At 40.1% G+C, this 13,098-nt stretch overlaps 1 protein-coding gene across 7 annotated transcripts in view; it reads left to right on the top strand.

Moving 5' to 3' along the window:
* Positions 1-13,098, top strand: part of znf536 (zinc finger protein 536) — a 285,675-nt gene that overhangs the window by 255,020 nt on the left and 17,557 nt on the right. The window contains exons 7-8 of one of the 7 annotated variants that reach the window (XM_039794580.1): positions 167-222; positions 2,048-2,185. The exons of 4 other annotated variants lie outside the window; for them this stretch is intronic. In XM_039794580.1, the coding sequence (XP_039650514.1) occupies positions 167-222; positions 2,048-2,062 (71 nt within the window). In that variant the 3' untranslated portion in view covers positions 2,063-2,185. Of the gene's footprint in view, positions 1-166; positions 223-2,047; positions 4,686-13,098 lie in introns of those variants that run through there. 2 more of the 7 variants (XM_039794575.1, XM_039794576.1) reach the window with 2 other exon arrangements.

The following is a 13,098-nucleotide window of genomic DNA, read 5'->3' as shown; positions in this document are numbered from 1 at the left end:
CATAGCTGTTTTCTCACAGCTAGTCGTGTTATTGGTGCTTTGTGTGATCTAGGATACTATAAGTGTGCATTAGGAATCAGGATTTATCTTGAATGTTCCATTTTTTCAATCAACACTTCTTTCAATATCATTAGAATAAAAAAACCTATTTGTAATTATCCTTTAGCATCACTGGAACCATCTGAAAGTGACGGACGTGGAACATTAAAGGCAGAAAGCCATGTAAGAAATACAGTGAAGTAAATGTTGGTTAGAGTGATGTTGGGGGGTGGGCTTCGCTCCACGCACAGACAGCCAGAGAGTTATTACTCAGCGCTGAATCTAAGAGATGTTTTATCATGTTATTAGCTCTTTATTTCCCCTCTGTTACGGCAGCACTTCCTTTCATTTTGATATCCATTTCCGTCCTCGCGAAAGCACAGCTCAAATAAACCTGTGTTTTAATTTGGTTTTGTCAGATTCATAACGCCACTTTAAAAGAACATGACATGCAAATGTGTTCGGCGGTGTTTTATTGCAAAATAATTTTCTAAGAAGTTGCTGAGGGAATGAAAGTGTAGAAAAGGGAGGGGTGGGGGCTGGGGACAAGTTGTATTATTTAGTGGCCGCTGCTGTGGGACCTAATTACAGTTATGCATTTCTTACTGTCTCACCGAGTCTTAAAACTTTTTTATTACAATAACTCACACTGTCACACTTCCTGTCACACGTATCGAGCCGACCAACTTGATTGTAACAAGTAGGAAACTACTCCAGTTGTCATAACCATAATGCGTTAGCCTCTTATATCATGTTACGAATGATTATTTCACTGAGCGCCCCATCACAGTCTCACAGTGTAAGCCCATCTGTACGGAAGATGCAAAAATAAAATTAGGGAAAAAAATGAATGGTGGATTTGTACAGTAGATCAAGCAATCTAATGAAATGCTGACCTTGCTTATGTAAAGAGCAGCCTCTTACCTTGCTTATAGTTGCTTACAGTGCAGTAGGTACAGAATAACAGGGACACCCTGGAATGCATTGTAAACCAAAACAATAGTGCAATAAGAAGGTTACACTTATAATTTCAGTGGGAATTCAACTATATGGACATCTGTGGGACTGTTGTATCCGAATGCATTTTATTGGAAGGTGTTCCTGTTTTTTTGTCCACCCTGTATGTTTATATACTAAACACATATTATTAGCATATAAGCATTTACACCAAAACAGATGACATTTACATTTTCAAGTAAGGGTCACATATGGGACCGTGAGCTGAAGGTTTTTCTGTTGCTGGTCCTAGTTGTCTGTGTTATTTTTTTATAATGGGTACATATGTCATACAATGTATAGAATATGAATTCAGGAGAAACATTTTAAAGGGTCAGTTAACTGAAATGAACATTGTCTCACTTATCTCTAGCAGTATCTAGCTATGCCGATATTTTTGGTTTCATTTGTTCAGGATTAAACATATCCTTCTTTGATATTTCAGCCAACACACCAATACAATGGAGGTGAATTGAATTATTTGTTTGTGGTAAAAGTATATTTAAAAACTTTACCAGCAACATGTTTGTCCAAAAGCAGTGTCCCTTTACAGTAATTCAGGATCACCTGAAAAAGTCCCTGTAAAATTGCCTATGGATTATCCAGCATAATGGGGACACCAGCTCTATTCACCGCCATTGTATTGGGTCTCAGAACCTGGAAAAATGAAACCAAACCCAAATCTGTAAGACTAGCTATACCTGCAGGTAAGTGAAAACAATGTTTTCTGTAATTTGGGTGAAATGACCCTTTAAAGTCTTCAAAGTTTGAGACAATGGGCCAAGCTGACAGTCTCAAATATCTCACCCATCAATTTGGCCCCACTGACCGTATAATGCAATGCTGTGTGTGTGTGTGTGTGTGTGTGTGTGTGTGTGTGTGTGTGTGTGTGTGTGTGTGTGTGTGTGTGTATCTGTGTGTGTGTGTGTGTGTTTGTATGTGCTACAGTGTGGGGTCCGTGTGTTTGGGGTCCGTGGTGCTAATCTTCCTCTTGTTCTCTCATTGGCCGTAGTGCATCTCTGGGTAGGAGAGGAGGACCAGCCAATGACCCATGACCCCGCGCTGACCCACGACCCCAACCATCTTAACAACGAGCTTAACCACCCGAACAACTATAACCTAGGTGACCCAGAGGGGCTGGACGCCCACGCTGTAAACAAAGACTAACCGCCCACACCGGAGCAAGGCAGGATGATGATGAAGGCGATGATGAGGAGGAGGAGGATGATGAAGGATAAATGAAGGAGTACACTATAACAAAGACTTTATTTAAGATGAAAAAAAAAACACATACTACCGTCAGAGTCAAGAGAAGGCGTGAACTATATGAAGGAAAGTTTGGGACAGTTTCCTTTGGGGACGGATTTGCGAGATGCTTGGACACTAAACAAAGTGACGGCAACTTTCCTGTTTTGTCTCCTGTGGTCTGAGTGCCCCTTGTCTTTGTTGTCTTTTCTCTTATACAATGTGTTTTTTTTTTCTTTTGATGAAACTACCTGTCTGATTAGCACTTCCTGTAACTGGCACCGCAATCTCTGATACATTCCTTGAGCTAGAAAGGTGTGTCTTTTTTTAAAAATTAGGACTGAAGTGTAGTGCTTAATCAAATGCTTTCAAAGACTTTTTTTCCTCTCCTGTTAAATGAAGATGACAGTTATTTCACGAGTCCACGGACCACCATTATATTGTACCTGGAATGTATTCTACTGTAGAATAGATACTCAACTTTACTGGGCTGTTGACAGAGACCAAGCACATTTCCTGTCAGACCAGCCACTTCTGGCTCTCCTATCAGCTTTCATAGAGTCACTATTTATGTCCCATGGCCATGCATCACACTGATTGTGGTTAACAAAAGGACAGGGCACCATACGACAATCTACAATGCAAGTTTGTTTCCAGAAATAATATGGTATTGCTGGTTAAAAATCATACCCACAGTTGACTTTTGAGGAGAGTGGTGCTAATGATGATTGTGAAGAAGAATATTCAAACTGCCCTAAATGTACTTATTATACTATATCACCGCCCCGCCTCCATAACCAGGCCAGTACAGGCCTTCACCCTGCTATATGGCTCCCTTTGTCTTTTTTTCTTGTTCTGTATCATTCAACACAGCGCCCATAGACGCTTAATGTACATAGAGAGATATACAGTAGTTAAAAAAAAAAGTGAAAACAAAAGTTTTAATGCATTTGTGACAAGGAAAAGCAAAGAAGTGACAGTAGTTTACACGGCCACAATCTCAAAAGGTAAGCATTCTTCTGGAGTTTGACAGAGAATGAAAAAAAAGAAAAAAAAAGGCTCTCAAGCAAAAAGGGGGAACAGTTTCTTTCTTTATCGCCCTCCGCCCCTTTCTCTTCATCTCTCATGTCAACCTCAAGGACTTTAGTGTTGCAGATGTTTCTAAAATACTGCCACCGATCATTGTTGCACAGTGTTACTGACTACTGAAAATGGTTTGATGTATTTACTTTAAGATGAGAAAAAAAAGAACAAAAAAATGGAAAAAAAAGACATATTGTGTATACCCTTAGATACAAGTCATCTGTTATTGCTTCTACAAAGCTATGTAGCTGTGCTAGACCGTAGGACGTAGGGTTTATTTTTATTTTTATTTTTTTTTATATGTACTGTACATTAATGCCTTCTCCATTTACTGATCAAAAAAAAAGAGGAAAAAAGATGACAATCGTCTCCTGTGCTGCGAACATATTTGCCCCCATATATACAGAATCCATTATGCATAGAGGGACTTAATCCGTTCTTATTTCTTTCATTTGTTTTTGATTCTCAGAAGTATTTTGCACTGTGATAGTATTATAAATCCAACCTATACAGTACAAAACTAGCTAACTAACTAAACTGAAGGTGTGTGTTTGTGTGTCCCTTGGCATTGTGAAATGTTTCTACGTCATTTTTTGTGAACCCAGAGAAAAATTCTAATGCGGTATGTACAGTCCAAATATGATACTTATTTCAGTTTGAGCAACCTCTATACTGTATGTGGCTTTGACAAATGGTTACCCCAATTTCTTTTGTATGCAAATCCCCTTCTGCGCTGCAGCGTAGGCCTGTTACTGCTTTAGCCTGCGTGATTTCATGTGCTCGAATTCCAACTTGAGGTGATTTTGCTGCAGAACAGCCTCTGATTTTTCTTTCCATTTTTCTTTTGATTTATGTAGACTACAATTAACCATCCTTTCAATTCCAGTATGCCAGGAAAAGAGGGGATTAAAAACTAAAATAATACGAGTGAGACATATGAAAAGTGAGAAGTAATGGTTGTAGGGAAATATAACAGGGTGTTTTGAAGGGAGGAATTCTGGAAATGGGGTCTGAGTAAACCAATCAGACGAATCCTGCTGGAGGCACTGACCAGTGGCTTTGACCTCCGACCCTATCTCTGTTTTCCACGGGTGTAAAGATGAGAGATTAATGGCGAGAGTCTCACTTGGGCTCTCTCCTTCTCTGAACCAGCTATAATGAGCATTCCACTCCACCTATTATGTACAAAACCTGTCTTGTGAGCTGAACACTCTTTATGTTTCACTGTACCCTCATGGCAGATGCTTTGTTTTGTAACTACTGAACTGTACTTATAGTAAAAATAAAATGTATTCAAACTAAAAAAAAACAACAACAATGGATTCTCACAGAGCAACGGCCTGTTTCATGTTTTTAATTTCTTCGTTTCTAACAGAGCGAGAGTCAGCAAGGCGAGCTGCCGTGTCACTTTGTGATCACAACTGGGTAAACTGTTTGGAGAGTAGTCCATCACTTCTAACGCAAGTTATTATCTCTCAGTCAATTTGATGGCAAAGCTTCACGGACTGTGATCATGATGTCGAATGCGCACAACTAAATTACTGTCTGCGCCACTTTGTCTCCCAAATGTGTCCTTAAAGTAGCTGTAGTGAAACAATACGGGGGATGATAGGAAGCATGGGATCACGCTCAGAGCAAAATGCAAAGGGAAGATTCAGACGTTTGAATTACAGAAAATCACTTTCACATTAGAGACGTGCAGTGCCGTCTGGTAGTACATCTTCCTCTTGCCTCATCTGCGTCTCTGTTCCCCGTCCGCTTGCTTTGTTTCCACGTTCTCTTTGACTTGGAGTGCGTGCATCTGACTTCTCTGTCTTTGTCTCTTCTGGTCCATCCTACTTACTTTTGACCAGTCCCCCCTTTGTATACTGCGTATTGTTTAACACACCAGCTACATTGAGTCTGTGTAGACTAAAAACCAGCTGTAGATAAGGCCACTACAATACAGCAGATAGTAAATCAGATACCTCATTCAGTGCCAATCCAACTGTTACTAGCCGATCTACAGTAGACTGTCACACACAGGATCATTTATATGCAAATGTACAGACGTTGCGGTAACATTCAGTGCTGGAAGAAGGACTTAGATCGGGGGGAAAAGAAAAAAAAAAAAAAAAAAAAAAAATAAAATTAAATTTTAAAGTAAAAATATAAAAAAAAAAAAAAAAAAAAAAAAAAAAAAAAAAAAAAAAAAAAAAATATAAAAAAATATAAAAAAAAAATGTATTTTTAAATTTTTTAATTTAATCATTAAAAAAAAATTAAAAATATTTTTTTTGAGGAGAAGAGGGGGGGGGGGGGGGGGAGAAAGAGGGGGGGGGGGGGGGGGGGGGGAGGGGGGGGGGGGTGGGGGGGAAAAAAACCGTAAGCCGGGAGCCGGAGTTCGCTTTCCAGAGAAAACACAACGTGGAAATGCATGCTTGTTCCCAGGGGAGTGTTTTTATCCAAACCACGACCTTTTCCCTAAACTTTTCTAGTCGTTTTGGTGCCTAAACTTAACTGTTGTCGCCGCATAATGCTCACTTTTTGTTGGCTAAACTCACCTGCCACGGCCCCTAAAAGGCCCGCCACCTGGCGTTTCCCTGTACCCGGCTTCCATTAACCTTTTGTTGGCTAAACTCAACTAATAAAGCTCAGCGCAAATTCTTTCAGGAAGACGTGAAATAACCCAATCGCTACAGTTGTTCAGAGGCGTCACTTTTTTAGTTAAACCAATCAGACTTGGCCATGAAATGATGAAATTTAAGGACCAATCACAGCATTACAACCCTGCTTTAAATCTGTTATATCCCTGTGCTGTCAGCTGTCGTTTCAGGCAAAGCGCTCGACCCTCCTCCTCCCCTGCCGCCTCCGGTCATCGTTTTTTCCTCCGGCTGACCGCTCCGTTGCGTCCTTCGGTCTGGTCTCCGGACTCCTTCTCCTCCGCCACCAGTGTCTAGACCCCATCGGGGTTATGTCTTGTTTCTCTACCCCTTTTAAAAATGTTATTACAACGATGGAGTCTAATCTCCGAAGACTCTGTACATTTTATTATGCATTGTACAATAAATCTTTTGCATATCTGCAAACGAAGTCTCTCCTGATTGGAACAACAGCCGCTAATACGACAGACGGCTCACGGAGCTCTGTAGCAGGCGTCACGTGATTTCGTAGTAGGGTAGCACGATATTGACTAAATGTGATATTGATTATGAATATTGCGATATAGATATTCATTTTGATATTTAAAAAAAAATGTAAAATTACTAAAGTTATGGGAAAACGCATCAAAATAGATTCATAACAAATAAAACAATTTATCTCACAACACATTTTATTTCAACTGACAGTCATATTGGACAGTATGAATGAATAAATAACGACAGAACAGGACATGTTTTACTGGTTGTACAGTATAAAATGTATGAATAAAGAGAACAGGACACAACTTTTATTTCGCTTTTCTGATTCGTTCCGTTTTGTTGTCTCTATGTCTTCACTCCCACTGTCACTCTGTCGAAATACGCACACACGTGGTACGCTCCATAGGGTTTGTCACATAGTGGACCCGTGCGCTGACGTGCACTAACATGTGCAAGTGGCACGGTAACTGGCCAATGAAATGATGATCATTACAGCATTTCAAGCGGGCTCTAAATCGAACACAACTAAGCCGCACAGTGCAACGTGATATTGCGATTACGATATTGAGTCGATATATCGTGCACCCCTATTTCGTAGGATATTATACGAATTGGTGTGCATACATTTTCGTATGATAGCATACAAACCCATTAATGAGAGCACGTTGAAATATTACCCGGGAACTACCGTGGTCAGGTGTTGGCTGGGCTCATTCAGCTTACACTGGAACAGAGTAACACTGTCTGGTGCATGTTTTGCAGCCTGAAAAAGAATTGAATGCAATTCAATTATTAATAAACCTGGAAAGATTAGGATAACATAAATGTACTGTAATGTACTGAGAAAAGCACAATTTTTTATTTAGGATTAGCTCATCTGTGATCAGAATGCACCATTCTATTATTACTAAAAACACTTCCATGCATGTACGTATTTTTCCATGCATATATATTTAATATCCACTGCATACTTACTTAGTATCCATCTGTGCTATGTCTATTGTGTTCAGCTCTACTGCAGAACTTCAGGATCAAAAGAATATAATCCCTTTATTTTTTATTTGTTACAGGTATTCATACTATGACGAATCAATTTTACACACCTGTGTGAAGTCATTGATTAGATCACTCAGAAGCACCTTTGCACAAATGCATTATTACGATGATGCTTATAATAAAAGAAATCAAAAACTTCATCCAAAGTTCTCATACTTTTAAACCTTCGAACTGAAGTCCAAATGAACTGACACTGTTAGGGATCAGGGTTCAGAGCAGCAATATGACAAAACGGATCACCGTTTGTTCACACTGAAAAGACAGTGAAGAAGTACAGTCAGTAATGATCGCACATTTTAGGTATTTTATTAGTTCATTTCAATACAGTTTATTTTCCTTAAAGTGCTCATATTATGCTCATTTTCTGGTTCATAATTGTATTTAGAGGTTGTATTAGAATAGGTTTACATGGTCTAAATTTTCAAAAACCACCATATTTTTGTTGTACTGCACATTGCTGCAGCTCCTCTTTTCACCCTGTGTGTTGAGCTCTCCATTTTAGCAACAGAGCGAGGCATCGCACTTGTGTTCCATCTTTGTTGGGAGTCGCACATGCGCAGTAGCTAGGTAATGACTACTAGCCAGTCAGAAGCAGAGTATGAGGGCGTGCCACGCTAGCAGCTAGGCGAGCATTATAACGTGTGTTACAAAATGACGCACGTTTGTCTCTGAAGTAAAGGCTGGACTACAGTAGAGCTGTTTGGAGCAGTTTGTGAACAGTGTTTTCTGTTGGAGATGGTAAGTCCCTTTGGGGGGGGGGGGACTTTGGGCTTTTTCACTTTGTAAACCTATAACTTGCACAAAAAAGATATATAACACAATAAAGGGAAGGGGAAAAGGCAAACAGCATAATATGAGCCCTTTAAGACTGAGTTCAAATGGGTTATCAGAAGTAAAGACAGCATTCTTGGTCAGGCAGAAAATAGTGTCAGTTTATAGTATATAGTGGGTAACGGATCAAGATTTCAGTGTAAGGCGACAGCATCAAAACTACACTAATATTAATACGTTTGTGTGTGTAAGAGGGTATGCACATTTGTGAGTGCCAGTCAAGGTGACAATAGTTTAAAATGTTCAATACGTTTTAGTTTCATTTTAGTTTAGTTTAGTATTCAGAGTGTGATTGATGAGTTTATATATATATAAAGTTATTATTTTGTTAGGGCCAGGTATAATGTTTCAGAAGTATGAGCTACACATACATGCAAAATACTTGGTTGGAGAATGGCCTTAATGTTTAATCTTTGCATTCTTTAGTGTCCGATGTGCACGAGCAATTATGCACAGTGGCATCTCATAACAAGTCCGTTCAATTTCTGTGGTTCAATGTCATGAGAGCTGACGGAAAATCATGCTGTCTACTACTTTTTCAGTAGTGATGTAGCTAAAAAAACAAATCGAAATTATTCATTTTTATTTTATTCTGATTTCTTAAAAGTTTTTAACCTGGCAATATAGTTTGAGATTAGTTTTTCTTGAAGGTTTTAGTTTTTATTTAATTTCAGTTTACCAAAAAAATATTTTTCACTGCTTATTTTCGTTTCAGTTTATTATTAACACCCTGGTGCCAGTGTAAATAAATTTTGTAAATCAGTTCCCTTATCATGACAGTTATCTCCAAAAGAAAGTTCCCTCCCCACACAGCTCAGCTGACTCTGCTTATCAAGGGAACAAATAATTTACGGTTGATCTGTGGCGCATTGATGGAATCCGCATTTGTGTTAACCTAACGTCAGGACCCCAAAGGCTGCTGTGCCGCTGGGAGGCTGCCCAGGTCAATGCCTTACTAATTTTTAAACGGATCAGCTGCACAGCACCAGATGTGGGGGGCCTCATGCTACGAATCTCCCAAGTCTGTTCCTAATAAAACTCACATCCGGAGAAAGTAACTGTTGGACGGGTTTATATCCACACACACACACACACACACACACACACACACAAACACACACACACACACACACCAAAGATGTTTCAGAGGGAAAGCAGGAACAGTCAGGATATTACTTGCTTTGCTTATTGTGTGTGTGTGTGTGTGTGTGTGTGTGTGTGTGTGTGTGTGTGTGTGTGTGTGTGTGTGTGTGTGTGTGTGTGTGTGTGTGTGTGTGCGTGTGTGTGGATATAAGCCGGTCCAACAGTTACTTTCTCTTCGTCATCCCTATACATTTGAGTAGGTGTGTGTCTCCATGTAACGGCGCACATGTGTCTGATTAAAGAACACGTTAGGTCATGTTTCATTCCATCCGGCCTGTCGTGTGTGTGTGTGTGTGTGTGTGTGTGTGTGTGTGTGTGTGTGTGGGTTGCTGTTCGTTGTTCAGCTGAACAGTTTCAACATTTGAAGCGGCCTCTTTCACAGTGTGCTGAACACCGCTCTTTGCCCTTCATTTAACTTCCTCTCTCATCATTTGCTCTGTCTCTCCCCGTGTTCTCTCTCTCTCTCTCTCTCTCTCTCTCTCTCTCGTATCCATTTCCTCTCATTTTCCACCATGGCATGTTGTGCAGACGTGGGTGTAAGCACATGTTTGTTCATGCATGCCGGGGTGTTGTATAATTGTCTGCGTGCCCGTGCGTCGACGTGTGGATTGATGTGTTTCAGATGACGCTCTGCAGCGGTTTGCAGTTACCAGCGTTTGGTTGGTCACCGGGCAGATGGTGACCTGCAGATGAACCCGTTTTTCTGCTCATTTGTTCAGCTGCCTCTAATTTCCCCTCCTCCTTTACATTAGAACGGCTGGGGTCCTTGGCAGTGCAGCTCTCTGGTTGGACCACTAGAGGGCACAGCAGACCAGGTTTTGGTGCAGACTGTGCCGGCGGTGGAGGGTACTGGCCTCCTCCGAGGAAGTTGCACGTTGCATTGCAAAGAGAAACACAGAATGTGTTCTGTGAATTTGTGGTGGTTTAGCAACCGTGTACTGTTTAAATGTTGCTACTTGTAGGCCAACAAAAATCACAAAAAAATGACAAATTTCAATCAGAATTTCATTCGTGGCAGTGTGCAGAAAGCACTTTACAGAAAAAAAAGAACTGATCAGTTGACTGCATAAACCAAATGCCTATGTGTTCTTGTGTTATGTTCGTATGTTGTATTGCGCTAGGGACTGCAGATGAAAAATTGCCTGTAGTGGCTAAATCTGGCACATTTACATGTTGGACTCTGTGCTCGTGTTGATTAATGTGCGTTGTCCCTTTTAAATAAAGAAAAAAAAAAGAAAAGAAGATTATTAATTGAATGATGCACATTTATAGACACAACAAACAAAATCAAATTAGAGACGTTTTGCGCTACAGGCGACTTAGACTTTTTTCGACTTGTCTTTTTCAAAATCTTCGCTACGGCTTTGTCTTCCTCCTCTTTAAAAGGAGGGCCAGAGAAGGAATCTAGGGATTTAGTGTCTTGCTAAAAGGCACTTCAGCAAAAAGGACGCTATGTGGGGGCTCAGGTGGTAGTCTGCCAATCGGAAAGGTTGGTGGTTCAATCCCTGGCCCTTCAGTCCCATGTCCTTGTGTCCTTTGGGCAAGACACTAAACCCCAAATTGCTGTTCATCTGATGAGCAGGTGGCAGCCTCGGCCACCAGTATATGAATGTACTGCACGTATATGAATGGTATATGAATGTGTGTGAATGGGGAATGGTTCCTGTACTATGTAAAAGCACTTTGATTAGTCGCTAATAGGGCTGCACATTTAATCGCAATTTTATCGAAATCGCAATATGAACTACTGCAATATCCAAACCGCAGGGGGGCGCAATATTTGTTAAAGGCAAAATATGTGTCAAACCATTCTAAAAAAAAAAAAAAAAAGAGTATTGTGGTGCTTGCAGAGACGTCCCGGCCTACAAATCGTATCCTGCAGACTACAGAAAGAAATCACACTTCAATCATTTGTTGTTGTTTTTTTCAATGAAAATGAGAATAATGATACAAAAGTGATCATTCCTTCCAATATCGTGAATCATGTCACAATTGCAATATCAGTCAAAACATTCGCAATTAGATATTTTCCTAATATCGCGCAGCCCTAGTCGCTAAGACTAGTAAAGCGCTATATAAATACATTCCATTTACATATAGGTCATTGTTCATTCACTTCCTTCCTCTTTGTTGTCTGCTCTCTGCAGACACTCTCCAAACAGGTTCTCATCCCCGACGCTGTTGCACTCTCCATTCCCTTTGTCTAACTAAAGATTTTACACTTGAAATTTCACTTTTGGGAGTTATATTGGGCTACACTTTTATTTCTGTTTAACACTAGTTCTCTGCCCCCCCTCTGTGTTTCGCTTGGGGCTTGGATAGAGTAGGTTTTCTTTTTACCCATATTTTCTTTTTGTCCAGAAATGTGCTCTGCTAATGTAGTTGTGTTTTGATTTTGGTACTTTTCACCTTCTAATTGTGTCTATGGATATCATTATTGTAAATATTGTGAATACACCAACACCAGCGTTACATAAAGTCACTGCATTAGTTCACAAAAGGCCAGTTTCTGTCATTTTTGTAACTGAAAAGCACAGTTAGGTTGGCATGTGTTCCTTTTTCCTTCCTCTAGATAGCCTCCAAGGGCTGTAACAAAGGGTTGCCTTGAACGTGCAACCTGAACACACTGTGCAAATGAAGGATCACTTCACAAGTCCCAAACTAAATGTAAAATATTCTAAAATAAAGGCAAAAATTCCCGCCCGTGGATTAAACCGGGCCTACTGATTGCTGTAACGTTAAATATACAGTGATGATACTAGACTGTATGCTGTATAAAATGCAAGTTATGCTGAATCAATTTGTCAATCAACAGCAAATTAATTTGCCATCAATTTGATAATTGATGAATTCGTTCCAAAATCCAAAAGGTCTCTTAAATGTCCAAATGTACTGTTTTTTTATGACTGTCATTTGACGAACTTTAGGTTTTGGACAAAACAAGCAATTTCAAAATGTCCCTTTGGAAGTCTGAGGATGTGTAATGTGTCAGCATTTCTCACAGTTTTCTGACATTTTATAACCAAACTATTTGTCAGACGAATAAAAAAAGTAATCAATAGAGTGATCGATAGAGAAAAAATAACTGTTAGCTACAGTCCTGGTTTTAAGCAGAACATATACTAAGAAATGCTAATTTGACAGCTTGTCCCCTCATTCTCATGCATCCTTCTGTTTCCTGCTTAGCATCTGTGCTTATGCATGTGGGTGTGTTAACGTCTGCGTGTGTGCGCGCGCGTGGGTGTGTGTGTGTGTGTGTGTGTGTGTGTGTGTTTGCGAGTATGTTATGGTCTCCCCTCTTTCTCTCTCCTGAGCTCTTATGAATCGATGATCATGTGGTGTAAGGGAGATAGATGGCCCCCAGCTCCATCTTGTCTCCTCTAATTGTAAAATATTAGTTACATTAGACTCTGGCCCATGATTAATGGAACTTATTTGGAAGGTGGACTCTCTCTCTCACGCACACGTACTTTCTTGCTCCCCTCTCTCTCCCTCTCTTTGGGTTACCAACGGTCTCCAAAGTCTCTTCCTGAAAAGAATTGAGTGATTTCACTTAAAGCGGACAAATAGGCTTCCCCTGGTA

The sequence above is a fragment of the Perca fluviatilis genome, chromosome 3 (genome assembly GCF_010015445.1).
Source record: "Perca fluviatilis chromosome 3, GENO_Pfluv_1.0, whole genome shotgun sequence".
NCBI classification, from domain to species: domain Eukaryota; kingdom Metazoa; phylum Chordata; class Actinopteri; order Perciformes; family Percidae; genus Perca; species Perca fluviatilis.
The sequence above is the reverse complement of the archived record's forward strand: the minus strand, read 5'-3'. Positions and strand labels throughout refer to the sequence as shown.